Source organism: Geotrypetes seraphini, chromosome 9 (assembly GCF_902459505.1).
Source record: "Geotrypetes seraphini chromosome 9, aGeoSer1.1, whole genome shotgun sequence".
NCBI classification, from domain to species: domain Eukaryota; kingdom Metazoa; phylum Chordata; class Amphibia; order Gymnophiona; family Dermophiidae; genus Geotrypetes; species Geotrypetes seraphini.
Window position 1 is genome coordinate 19,621,871 of NC_047092.1, and position 14,378 is coordinate 19,636,248.

The 14,378-nt window shown below is 48.3% G+C and overlaps 1 protein-coding gene across 2 annotated transcripts in view; it reads left to right on the plus strand.

The window, feature by feature from the left end:
• Window positions 1-14,378, plus strand: part of TNPO3 (transportin 3) — a 223,501-nt gene that overhangs the window by 36,730 nt on the left and 172,393 nt on the right. For both annotated transcript variants that reach the window (XM_033959585.1, XM_033959586.1), the window contains exon 6: window positions 12,147-12,319. In XM_033959585.1, the coding sequence (XP_033815476.1) occupies window positions 12,147-12,319 (173 nt within the window). The remainder of the gene's footprint in view (window positions 1-12,146; window positions 12,320-14,378) is intronic.

Below are 14,378 nucleotides of genomic sequence, written 5' to 3' on the forward strand. Positions count from 1 at the left end.
TACAGTTATGAAGACCGCACCTTCAAAAAGATATAAACAGAATGGAGTCTGACCAGAGGAAAGCAACTAAAATGGTCAGTGGTCTTCGTCATAAGGCATACAGGGATAGACTTAAGAGGAAAGGTGGGAGAGGGGGAGATATGATAGATGAAACTCTAGAATTCTAGAATGAGGGGCATAAGAACATAAGTAGTGCCTCTGCTGGATCAGACCATCGTGCCCAGCAGTCCGCTCACGCGGCGGCCCATCAGTTCCAGGACCTGTATAGTAATCCTCTATCTATACCCCTCTATCCCCTTTTCCTTCAGGAAGTTATCTAATTCCTTCTTGAACCCCAATACCGTACTCTGTCCTGAAAGTGCATTCCAGGTGTCCACCATCCTTTGGGTGAAGAAGAACTTCCTAGCATTGGTTCTGAATCTGTCCCCTCTTAATTTTTCCAAATGCCCTCTCGTTCTTGAATTTATCGAAAGTTTGAAGATCTGTCCCTCTCCACTTTCTCTATGCCCTTCATGATCTTGTAAGTCTCTATCATGTCCCCTCTAAGTCTCCGGTTCTCTAGGGAAAAGAGCCTCAGTTTTTCTAATCTTTGCATATGAATGGTTTTCCATACCTTTTATCAATCGTGTCGCTCTTTTCTGAACCCTCTTGAGTATCGCCATATCCTTCTTTAGGCACGACAATCAATATTGGACGCAGTACTCCAGATGGGGGTGCACCATCGCCCGATACAAGGGCAGGATAATTTCTTTCGTTCTGGTTGAAATACCTTTCTTGATAGTACCTAGCATTCTATTTGCCTTTTTAACGGCCGCTGTGCATTGTGCCGATGGCTTCATTGTCTTGTCCACTATTACCCCCAAGTCCTTTTTTTGGGTACTTTCACCCATTACCAGCCCTCCCATCGTATAGCTGTGCTTTGGGTTTCTGTTTCCTACATGCAAGACTTTACATTTCTCTACATTAAACTTCATCTGCCATCTCGTTGCCCACTCTCCCAGCTTGATCAGGTCCCTTTGTAAATCTTCGCAGTCCTCTTTAGTCCTAACTCCACTAAATAGTTTGGTATCGTCTGCAAATTTTATTACTTCGCACTTCGTCCCTGTTTCTAGATCATTTATAAATACATTGAACAGCATCGGTCCGAGTACCGACCCCTGCGGAACACAACTCGTGACCATCCTCCAGCCAGAGTAGTGGCCAACCAATTTTTGATCCATCTATGTACGTCTCCTTCCACCCCATGGTTCTTCAGTTTCCATAGTAGGCATTCATGGGATACCTTGTCAAAAGATTTTTGGAAATCTAAGTATACGATGTCTATGGGGTCCCCTTTGTCCATCTGTTTGTTTATTCCTTTGAAGAAGTGCAATAAGTTCGTTAGGCACGATCTTCCTTTGCAGAATTGTTTTCATCAGTTTATTCCTTTCTAGATGCTCATCAATGTTGCAATACAAAATGCTTTAGAGTAATAGATCATTTGCAGGTCGTTGACCTGGGGGCCACCGCGTGAGCGGACTGCTGGGCATGATGGACCTGTGGTCTGACTCAGTAGAGGCGATTCTTATGTTCTTATGTCTTTATCAGCGCTTCCGCCATCTTCCCTGGCACCGAAGTCAAACTCACTTGTCTGTAGTTAAAGATGGGCATAACATTAGCTATCTTCCAATCCTCCGGGATCACGCCTGTTTTCAGGGATAGATTGCAAATCTGCTGTAGTAGATTCAGAAGTAACCTCAGAAAATACTTTTTCATGGAAAGGGTGGTGAATGCTTGGAACTGATTCCTGGTGAAGGTGGTTAAGATAAAAGGTGTATCTGAATCAAGAAAGCTTGAGACAAGTATGTTGGATCTCTAAGGAAGAGGAGGGGATAGTAGATTGCATGGTTAAGTAGACGATAGGTCATGTGGAGAGGGGCATAATTAAGTCTGATTCGGACATATGGTGCTAAACGCCCAAAGTCAGCAGTGGGAAAATGTCCATTCTCGAAAGGCAAATCACTATGCGTCCAAAATATTTTTATCCCAGGACAAGCAGGCAGCATATTCTTTACGCATGGGTGACGTCACCGACGGAGCCCCGGTACGGACCTTTTTAACTAGAAAGTTCTAGTTGGCCGCACCGCGCGTGCGCGAGTGCCTTCCCGCCCGACGGAGGAGTGCGTGGTCCCCAGTTTCTTCGTTTCCGCGGAGCGAAGAAGACGTGTGTTTTTCAACGTCGTTGAAATCCTCCTTTTGCCTTCCCGCTCGCGTTATTTTTTCGTTTTATTCACCTTCGGGTACTTTTTTCTTTCAGTTTACAAAAAAAAAAAATATATTTCTTTTTGCTTTATTTTTCGTTCCTGCCCCGGCGGGGCCTGTTGTCACGATCCAGGCCTCGGGGTTTGATTTTGCGGAGGCCGTCTTCCCATTCATGCCCCCGCAGCCCGGTTTTAAGAAGTGCCAGCGGTGTGCACGCCCGATCTCCCTCACTGACCCACACAATTGGTGTTTACAGTGCTTGGGACCGGAGCATCGGGCGGACTCCTGCACCCGCTGTGCCACTCTTAAGAAACGCACTCTGAAGAATCGTCAAATCCAACAAAATCTACTTTTCGGCACCGGCCCGACTATGGACTCGACTTCTTCACCTGCGGCACCGTCGAAATCGGCACCGACCACTTCGACACCGCCTGAAACGACATCGGCGCCACCGGCGCCAGGTAAGCCGGCTAAGAAGCCTTCCACCCTTGAGCGCCCTCCCACCTCGGTGGCGACACCGGTCCTTTCGGCTCCGCGCCGACCCCAAAAACGCTCCGCCCCGATATCGGTGAGTGCCTCGTCATCGGCCTCCTCATCGCCGGGGCGTAGAGCGGCACCCATGGAACCAAAGCAGAAAAAAGTGGTTCCGGTGCCACCCCTGGATGACCGTATTGCAGCCATCCTCCAGGATAAGTTGCAGGAACAACTCCAACAGCAACTTAAGCAGCTCTTGCCCTCTATATTGGCACCGCTGCTTTCGGTACCAGACCGGCCCGAACCCCGCACCGTCCAACCGGTATCCACTCCATCGGTACCTATGGACTCCTCCATGCCCATTCTCTCGGCGTCGCATCTCCATACCCATGCCGAGCCTATCGCCTTGACGACGACCGATCCTCCTCGGGACCGAACAGGGCACCGGTCTTCCCGCGACCCTGACCGGCACCATTCTTCCCGGGACCGAGACAGACACAGGTCTTCATCCCCCGGTACCGTCTCGGTACGCTCAGGCAAGTCTCTGTCTAAAACTCACCATACCGAGCCTTCCACTCCGGTCTCTCGACACGCGCACACCGATGTTAGAGACCCGGACCTCTGGGAAGAATCCCCTCCCGGTACCGAGGAGGATGCATCGTCGTCGGACGAAGAGCCTTCGGCTCCCGATACCACATCTAAACCTGAGCAATCTTCCTTTTCTAAATTCCTCAGGGAGTTGTCGGGGGCCTTATCTTTGCCTCTGGAATCTGACTCTAAGAAGTCACAAGCTTTCCTGGAGGCATTGGATTTCGATCAACCTCCCAAAGAATTCCTAAAGTTACCCATGCATGACATCCTACGGGAAACTTTTTATAAAAATTGGGAGAACCCATTGACTGTCCCTGGGGCCCCCCGTAAACTGGATAGCCTCTACAGGGTTATACCAATCCCGGGATTTGATAAACCCCAGCTGCCTCATGAATCTCTCCTGGTGGAGTCCACCTTAAAAAAGTCGCAGGGCGCAAGTATTTATGCCTCCACCCCTCCTGGCAGAGAGGGCAAAACAATGGACAAGTTTGGCAAGCGACTTTACCAGAATGCCATGCTTGCCAACAGAGCTAACAACTACTCATTCCATTTCTCTTTCTACCTCAAACATCTGGTCATGCAACTCTCCGCCATGCAGAAGTACTTGCCGGAACACAAGGTTCCATTATTCCAACAGCATATCTCTAGCCTGCTCCAACTGAGAAAATTTATGGTGCGCTCTATCTATGATTCTTTTGAGCTTACCTCCCGGGCATCTGCCATCGCTGTGGCTATGCGCCGTCTGGCCTGGCTCAGGGTCTCTGATTTGGACGTCAACCATCAAGACCGACTAGCCAACGCCCCATGTCTGGGAGATGAATTATTCGGAGAGTCCCTGGATACCACCACACAGAAACTCTCAGCCCATGAGACTAGATGGGACACTCTCATAAAACCTAAGAAAAAGGCTCCACCTGCTCGTCCCTACAGACCACAGGCCTCATATCAGCGAAGGTTTTCCGCTAGGCCACTCAATCCACCTTCACAGCAACCTAGGCGGGCTCGCCAACACCAGCACACCCAGGCTCGTGCCCAGTCTAATCAACCGGCCAAGTCTCTTCCTCCTGCCAAACCATCTCAGCCCTTTTGACTCCTCTCTCCAGGGCTTAGCCAGTCTTCCACCCTCATTGCCTCTTCCTCAGCCAATCGGAGGCAGGCTCCACATCTTCCTCAGCCGTTGGGAGGTCATCACATCGGACCAGTGGGTCCTCAACATCATCCGCCACGGCTACTCTCTCAACTTCCAGACTCTTCCACCAGACAATCCTCCCGTAGAGTCTGCTTCTCATTCATCTCAAACCCCCCTCCTCCTGAGGGAGGTCCAATCCCTCCTTCTTCTCAATGCCATCGAAGAAGTGCCTCCGGAACAAAGAGGCCGGGGATTCTACTCCCGTTACTTCCTAGTTCCAAAGAAAACAGGAGACCTCCGTCCCATTCTCGATCTCAGGGACCTCAACAAGTGTCTGGTCAGGGAGAAATTCAGAATGCTCTCCCTTGCCACGCTTTACCCTCTTCTCTCTCAACACGACTGGCTATGTTCCCTGGACCTCAAAGAGGCCTATACTCACATCCCAATCAATCCAACTTCACGTCGCTACCTGCGATTCCAGGTACACCACCGCCATTATCAGTACAAAGTGCTACCTTTTGGCCTCGCTTCATCACCCAGGGTGTTCACCAAATGCCTCATTGTGGTGGCGGCCTTTCTCAGGTCTCACAACCTCCAGGTGTTCCCCTTCTTGGACGATTGGTTAGTGAAAGCACCTACGTCTCCACTTGTGCTACAAGCCACTCATCATACCATCTCTCTCCTCCATCTTCTGGGGTTCGAGATCAACTACCCCAAGTCGCATCTGCTTCCCACTCAGCGCCTTCAGTTCATTGGAGCAGTTCTCGACACCACACTAATGAGGGCGTTCCTCCCCTCCGATCGTCAACGGATTCTGCTCCACCTTTGCCGTCAGATACTCCTTCATCACTCCGTTCCTGCCAGACAGATGATGGTCCTCCTGGGCCACATGGCCTCGACGGTGCATGTGCTTCCCCTGGCACGACTCCACCTCAGGACACCTCAATGGACTCTGGCCAACCAGTGGTCACAGACCTCGAATCTTCTTTCTCATCCCATCTCTGTGACATCGTCTCTTCAGCGATCTCTACAATGGTGGTTGAACTCCTCAAATCTTTCCAGGGGCCTTCTTTTTCATCTGCCCCCTCATTCCATGATCATCACCACGGATGCCTCCCCTTATGCATGGGGAGCTCACCTGGGAGATCTACGCACCCAAGGTCTTTGGACCCCGCAGGAGCGTTTACATCACATCAATTTCCTAGAACTGAGAGCCATGTTCTACGCTCTCAAGGCCTTCCAACACCTTCTCTGCCCTCAGGTTCTTCTCCTATGCACAGACAATCAAGTCGCCATGTACTACATAAACAAGCAGGGCGGCACCGGATCTCGCCTCCTTTGTCAGGAGGCTCTCCGCATTTGGACCTGGGCCACGGCCCGCAGTCTCTTCCTCAAGGCGGTCTATATCCAGGGCGAACAGAACTCCCTGGCCGACAATCTCAGCCGCATCCTTCAACCTCACGAATGGACTTTGGATCCTCCCACGCTCCACTCCATCTTTGCTCGCTGGGGCACTCCACAGGTGGACCTATTTGCAGCTCCTCACAACCATCAGCTGCCCCAGTTCTGCTCCAGACTCTTCTCTCCTCACCGTCTGGCCCCGGATGCATTCCTGCTCGACTGGACGGATCGGTTCCTCTATGCCTTTCCTCCACTACCTCTGATGTTGCGGACTTTATCCAAACTCCGCAGGGACAGGGCCACCATGATCCTCATCGCCCCTCGGTGGCCTCGCCAACACTGGTTTCCCCTCCTGCTTCAGCTCAGCATCAGGGAGCCCATTCCTCTTCCTGTGTTTCCTACTCTACTTATGCAACAACTTCAGTCTCTGCTGCATCCCAATCTGTCTTCGCTCCACCTGACAGCTTGGTTTCTCTCGGGCTGACCTCTCCAGAAAATCTGTCTCAGCCTGTCCGTCTCATTTTGGACGCCTCCAGGAAACCGGCCACCCTCCAATGTTACCATCAGAAGTGGACCAGGTTCTCCTCTTGGTGCCTCCGTCATCATCACAACCCCACCTCTTTAGCGGTGGAAACTGTACTGGACTACTTGCTCTACCTGTCCAACGCAGGCCTCAAGTCTACCTCAATCAGAGTCCATCTTAGTGCCATCACGGCGTTTCATGAGCCTATCCTAGGAAAACCTCTCACGGCTCACCCTCTGGTTTCCCGATTTATGAGGGGCCTCTTCAATGTCAAACCACCTCTGAAGCCTCCTCCGGTCGTCTGGGACCTGAATGTTGTTTTATCAGCCCTCATGAAACCTCCTTTTGAGCCTCTTGCCACAACTTCGCTCAAACTTCTGACATGGAAGGTGCTTTTCCTCATTGCCATCACCTCTGCCAGGAGGGTTAGTGAGCTGCATGCACTGGTCGCCGATCCACCGTTCACTGTTTTTCACCATGACAAGGTGGTTCTACGTACCCATCCAAAGTTCCTTCCCAAGGTCGTTTCGGCTTTTCACCTCAACCAGTCTATTGTGTTGCCTGTTTTCTTCCCGAAACCTCATTCACACCCCGGGGAACAGGCATTGCACAGTCTTGATTGCAAGCGTGCCCTGGCTTACTATCTTGATCGTACAAGGGCTCACCGCTTGTCCCCTCAGCTCTTCCTGACCTTCGACCCTAATCGTCTGGGTCGATCGGTCTCTAAACGGACGCTATCCAACTGGCTTGCAGCTTGCATCGCGTTCTGTTATGCTCGGGCCGGTCTGTCACTGGACGGTGCTGTCACTGCCCACAGGGTGAGAGCTATGGCCGCTTCTATGGCTTTCCTCCGTTCCACACCCATTGAGGAAATCTGCAAGGCGGCCACCTGGTCCTCAGTTCACACATTCACTACTCACTACTGTCTGGATGCTTTCTCCAGACGGGATGGGCACTTCGGCCAATCTGTTCTTCAGAATTTATTTTCCTGAAGGCCAACCATCCCTCCTCCCTCTCTGTTAGCTTGGAGGTCACCCATGCGTAAAGAATATGCTGCCTGCTTGTCCTGGGATAAAGCACAGTTACTTACCGTAACAGGTGTTATCCAGGGACAGCAGGCAGATATTCTTACGTCCCACCCACCTCCCCGGGTTGGCTTCTTAGCTGGCTTATCTTAACTGGGGACCACGCACTCCTCCGTCAGGCGGGAAGGCGCACGCGCGGTGCGGCCAACTAGAACTTTCTAGTTAAAAAGGTCCGTACTGGGGCTCCGTCGGTGACGTCACCCATGCGTAAAGAATATCTGCCTGCTGTCCCTGGATAACACCTGTTATGGTAAGTAACTGTGCTTTTTCCCCAGAAATCGTCTATTTGGATGTCCGAGTAGTTGATCATCCAGACCACCAGTACGTGTATCTTTATACTAAACTAACTAAACTAAACCTTAGGTTGTATACCGCGCCATCTCCACAAGCGTAGAGCTCGGCACGGTTTACAGGGTTAGGTTGAAAAGGAGCTACAGTTTGAGTCCCAAACATCCAGACCAAGATCATTTGGATGTGGGAGGGGCCAGCGTGGCAACAGAGCACCTTACAGGGCAGTGCTGTGAACTTCACAAAAAGGGTGCCAGGTAAACATCTCACCAGAACTCCCTTATAGATTATGGTGAGCCCCCCAAAACCCACTTGTCTACAACCCCAAAAGCCCTTATGGCTGCAGGTGGCACTATATGGCAGTAGAGTAGGGTTTGGGGAGGTTTTGGTGGCCTCACATTTTCCACCATGAATGTGGTGGTTAGAGTGCTTATGGGCCTGGGTCCTCCTCTCTATGGTTCACTAACCCACCCACCCCCCAGGCTACTTAAGACGCCTGTATGCAGCTATACTAGGCTTTCCTGTACCAGATGCTGATGTTCCAGAGACAGGTATGTACATTTTTATTCCCATCTTTGTGGGGGTGTGTAGGTTTTTACTTTTCTCTGCAGTGGTTATCTGGTAACTTTGGATACCTTTTTGGCACTTATACCTGTTTTTACATCATCTTAACTCACAACATAAAAGTTTTGTCCAGAAAGTCTAGTAAAACATTCGATTATCCCTGCAGAACGACTAAGTCTAGGTCGGCCCACATCCCACCCAAATACTGCCCTAACCACTCCTCCAGCTATGCCCCTTTCAGCTCTGGGTGCACAGCAGCATTCAGAGGCCTAAAAAGTCCCTTGATATGTCCAGAAATTTGGTTTGATTATTGGCACTTGGACGACCCAACTTGGGTGGGTTTTTAGACGTTTTTAAGTTTTTTGATTATGAGCCCCATAGTTTTTGTCTGCCTTCATTTTTCTACTAGTGTTTAAGCCCGTTACATTAACAGGTGCTAGAATAGATGTGTAGACTTTTAGCACAATGGGTCGCTGAGGCGTTTCTTTCTTTCTTATGTTTTTGTTCTCTCTCCATGCCCCCCTTTCTTTCTTTCTTTCTGTCTCTCTCCCCCTGTGTGTCTCTTCCCTGCCCCCCCCCCCCCGGCTTACTGTCTCTCCCTGGCTGTCTGTCAGTCTTTCTTTCTTTCTGTATCTTCTCCCTTCCTTTTACCTCCCATGTCCCCTGTCCAGCAGTAGCCTTTCTTCCAATCACACCCCTCCCACCAAAGAAAACCAAGATAGTTTATTGTTCTCAACCAATTAAAACCCTCCCCCCAAATCAAAGCAAGATCGTTTCCTGTCTCCAATAAATCACACCCCTCTCCCCAAATGGAAGCAAGATTGTTACCTTCCCAACACCCCCCCTTTACCTAAAGTAATGTAAGATCTTTCACTGATTCCCCAGCACACACATCACCCAAATTAAAGCAAAATATTTCCCTTCCTCAAACAGGCTTATTTGAGAAGGGGCTCGGCGCAAGCCATCCTGTTGAGACTTGGAAACCGCCTTGCGCAGAACGCAGCTGCCACGGGCCTAGGGTGTAGGCGTCAGTGACAGCAGGTTACCTGACCACCGAGGTCAGGCCCCCCAGTGAGGCAGCAGGTATTGCGACGCTGGGGCAGTGCAGAAGAGGAAGAAGATGGGTCTGTGGCTTTTTTCTCTTCCTTTCCTCCTCCTCCCTATCCTGCTCCCGCAATCTCCGGAACCCTCTTGCGAACTTTTCGTGAGAGGGAGCGCGATAGCGGGGCTGAGGCGGGTGCCAAGGATGTGCGGCGGGGCTTCTTTTCGGCATCGGTGAAGCAGGAGAGGTTGGAGAGGGATTTTTGCCTGCGCAGGTTCGAGCTGCCACCGGCCGCCGCCCAGAACACCTTCAGCTTGCTAGTTTTGCGCAGGGGCAGTGGCCGACCCTCTGCCAGGGCCTTCGGGAGAGTCCTCAGCGGCTCGGAACTGCAAACAAAGAAGGGAAGGGGTCTCTACTACCGAACTTCTTACCTCCCACCCCCTTCCCTCTGGCTCTGATGCATTGGAGGGCCGCGAGTGTGGGGCAGTTGTAGGCGCGCATGCGCACTCCTTCCGGCCACGGACATACGGATTACAGAACATGCAGGTAGGAGTGCGCATGCGCGCTTAGCATTTTATTATATTAGATGTTTCTATGATTCCATTCAATCACAAAGTCTTTCAAGGCTCAGATCATGACAGATAGCGTTGGATGCCTTTCTCATGAATTGGGGCTCTGGGTCTTCTGTATTGTCCTACCAACATTTTTTCCCCAAACCTCAAGTTCATCCTGGTGAAAGCACACTGCACACATTGGACTGCAAATGAGCATTGGCCTTTTACATTGAGTGGGCTAAGCCCCACAGATGGTCAGCTCAGTTTTTGTTTCCTTTGATCTTACCAGGATGAGGGTCCGCCATCGGTAAATGCACCCTTTCCAGTTGCCTAGACAGTCTCTTAAGGATCATGTCCCTGCTCATACTGTTCATTATGGCTGCGTCGGAAGCCCACTTGAGATCAGCCTCCATCGAGGAGATATGCAAAGCTTCAATGTGGGCACTTGTCCCCACATTCATATCTCACTACTGTCTGGAACGAGATTCCCAATGCAACAGTCCTGCAAAGTTTGTTTGGCGGTCTAGAATTCAACTCCACCCCTCTAGGCCTATCTTGTTCTGTACCTCGACTACAGTATATATGTTTTCAGATTAATTGTTCTCAGAACTCACCATTGCAGGTTCCTAATGTTCTTGTTTTCAGTGAGCCTTGTAGCTGGGGATTCCCACATGTGAGGTAACATGACCTGCTTGTCCTCTGAGAAAGCAAAGATACTTACCTGTAGCAGGTGTTCTCTGAGGACAGAGGACAGCAGACCATTAATCTCACCCTCCCACTTCCTCTAGGAGTTGAATTCTATAGTTTTAACTATATATTGTACTGCTAGTCCTGTGCTTGCAAGGCTGGCAGGAAGGCACCATTACCTACGTGGTGGGACACTTCTTCAGCTTTTAAAGTGATACGCTTTTAAGGGTCTGTACCTGGGAATCAGTGAATACATCACCCTCTTGTGAGATTATTGGCCTGCTGTCCTCAGAGAACACCTTCTATAGGTAAGTACCTTTGCTATATGTATATATATATATATATATATATATATATATATATATATATATATATATATATATATATATATATATATAGGGATAAGCCATAATTTACATACACTGGTGTAATTGTCTGTTAAGCTTGCATCCATTATATGGTACCATAGACTAAGTCACATACATTTTCAATAACTTTCCAGATATTGAGCAATCATTTATTTTAAGATCATTATTTTGGTGATCTTCACACACTTCCACATAGCCCCCGCCCCAATTCTTTCTCACAGGTTATGGCAAGAGAGATTCAGTGTTTTGTAACTCGGCTGTAGCCATCATGTACCAAAGCAAAACACTTCCCCTTTGATTTCATATCTCCAGCCTTAAAGATTGCAGAGCGCTGGACTTTCCCTCTGCCATGTAACACTTCAGCACTACCCCATCACACACTTGGGATTAACCCTGTGGATATTTAAAGGGTCCTGCCAAGCACTTCTGGGGCTTGCCTGCATCTGTGCATGGGCTCCTATGATGGCTACTACCCACTCACCAACTGGATTTCAGTCTGCCTCTAAGTAAGTACCCCACCCTATAAGCTTTTCCCTGTTTATAGGACACCGAAATCATTTAAAAAAAAAAAAAAAATTCAGGATTCACACATTTCTTAAAAGTGCACCTACAGGCCAAATGCTAGATAGATGAATGAATGAATGAAATGTTGGGATCATATACCAGTTAGATACAGACCTAACAAAAAATCAGCAGGCAAAATAAATTCACACTTAGAACAGTATCCGAATAAGTTTCATTATACTTAACCAGTATCTGAGGTGTTTTAGGATTGACTGTCCTTATTGGAGCACATAGAGCTGGGATAGGGCCTTGGTACAGATCTGCTTCCTCTGTCCCAAACGTAAGCTGTAAGGTTCTAGTGAATTCTAGGCTAGTCTTCTCTAGAGTATGTACTGCACAACCAATGACAGTCCAAGACACGGATTTCTTACCAATCACAATACAGAATGTTGCAATATTACAACGGGGCAGATGCCGAGGAAGAAAGAAATGGAAATTGGAATTAATACTGGCTGTTTTTTATTTGGAAAAGAGAGAAAAACAAGAGGGGACAATGGTGTATGAAACACAAAACGGACCATAGGATGCAGAAGGCATTGCATTCCATTATTGTAATTATAAAGAATTGTGCCCACCTATATGGTGATTTCTTCTTCTCACTCTTACTCTAAATTGCCTTTGTCTCATCTCTGTAGCAACGTGACCAGACGTCATCTAACTTGCACGAAGCGGCTTCAGATTGTGTGTGCTCAGCACTATATACTATTGAGAATGTGGAGAGTAATGCCCTTGCCAATCAACTATTTGAGGGTGTGTTGATGCTGGAGTCTGCCTACCACATGGCTGTGGCTCGTGAAGATTTGGACAAGTAAGCCAGTGTGGAAGGAATATAGATGTGAATGATTCCTTATTGTGAGAAGTTGAAAGGGCTTAGAAAATGAACTGTATCTATTGTATGTACACAGGAAGTGTGTGTGTGAATGGTGCACAAAGGCAAAAGGCTGTTCTTGTTTTTTTTTATTATCTGTGTCTGCTTCCTGTATTGATTAACGCCTCAATGCTCAATGCAGGTGTTAGTGGCTAGCGCGGCAGGCGGTTTAACACGCGGTATTACGCGTTAAACCCCTACCGCAGCTTGATAAAAGGACCCCTAAATGTCATCTGCTATTTTGTCTCTCAGTCTCACAAGGTCCTCTTGTAATTTTTCACAATCCTCTTGCAATGGAGACAGAAACTGTAGCTGGGAATTCTGCCCCATATTAGCAAATATACAACTCTAACTCCCCAGCAATCTCTGTCTCTAGTAGATGGTGATGAACATCTCGTGGGCTGGTGTGGTAAAGCTTTAAACAGACAGAAGGAATTCTGACCCCAGCAGGGATCTTTGAGGATATCTGAAGGAGTGTTCAGGGCCCTTTCTGCTGAAACCCAGGTGGCCCGGAGTTGAATGAAACCCCTACATTTCTTCAGGGCAATGAGGGGCTTGTTTGAAGAAAACAAAATTGAGAGCTACATGTACTTTTAAATTGAAGCTGAGTGCTTGAGAGGGGTTGGGTGCGTCATTCTTTACAACAGTCTAAGGTTTTTTTTGCAGGTCTGGGGTCTTTATATCTACTCCTTGTCTCATAGAACCTATAGTATGATCTTTAATACTTTGCCGATTTAATTGTTTTGAGTGGTGCGGGGTTGGTGGCCTTGGGGGGCCTTTCCTCAGCTTTGTATATCAATTTTTTATTTATATATTTATTTTTATTTGTTTTTGTCTGTTTTGTTTACCTTGGTTTGAGTCTTTATTTGCTGTGTTTTGGGTATTTTTTTTTTTTTTGGGGGGGGGACTTTGGTGGGGAGGTCCTATGCATTGTCTTTTGGGGCTCATCAGTGTCCAGGGCCCTGAATGTCATGCTTTCGTTTTGGTCTTGTTCAGACCTCCTCAGTTAGGTGGGTTGGGATGCTTGCTCTTTCTTTGCTAAACCTATTGCTGGTTTTCGTTCATTGTATCTGCAGCATTTTGGTTCAGTCATCTCTTGTGATGGGTTCTTATGGCAGCTAATTACTTCTTTGTATATTCTGGTTCATTGTTGAAAGGGGCAGGGTATAGGGGAATAAGGGTTGGGTGGGGGAGGGCTCTTGGGACTGGGGGATAATTGCTATATAGTTTTGTTTTTTTTTAACAACTGTATCTTCTACTGTATTCCTTGTCTTTTCCTGGCATGTTCAATAAAATTTGTTTCCCCATTAAATTGAAGCTAAGGCAGAAGCAGGATTAAGAGGGGAGCCCTGAGGAGGAAGAGGTCTCAAGTATTGGTGTAATTCCCCCTCCCAAAGTTATGCTGAGAGCAGTGTGCCAGTGATGAAAACCACAAAATCTATAATGCTATGGCGCAAATGAGTTCCTGTGTACTGAGTCTTGAGATGTGCTATGCTGCTTCTTGCTCTAGGTACTGGTTTTCCTCCATTGCTCCATTCTCCTCTCAGATTGTGCTGGTTCTGTGGCTGTTTTTGTTTTGGACTACCCCTAAAACATGCCAGTTTTGCACTGGATATTCAGCTGAAGAATTTCCATGGTGCACATGAGGATGGGGCGGGGAGCCTTGGATTTAGCCTCCTACGAGTCCTCTAGGGCTGGGTGATGAGTGGTTGGGAGAAAATCCATCCCAGAGTCCTCAAATAGCAAAGGTGCGAAACACAAGTGTATGAACACTGCGGAATCCAAGAGAAGCCAGTCTGAGGTCCTGCAGGGGTTCTTGGGGCCTGTTGTCCAATGATTTACTCCAGAATTTGTAAATCTGTGGAAAGCTTATTTGACGGGCTAGGCACACTGCACTGGAAAGCCTTCTAAAAAAAATAATAATAATAATAACTTTATTCTTCTATACCGCCACAATCTTGTGACTTCTAGGCGTTTTACAATCAAGAGTGCTGGACAT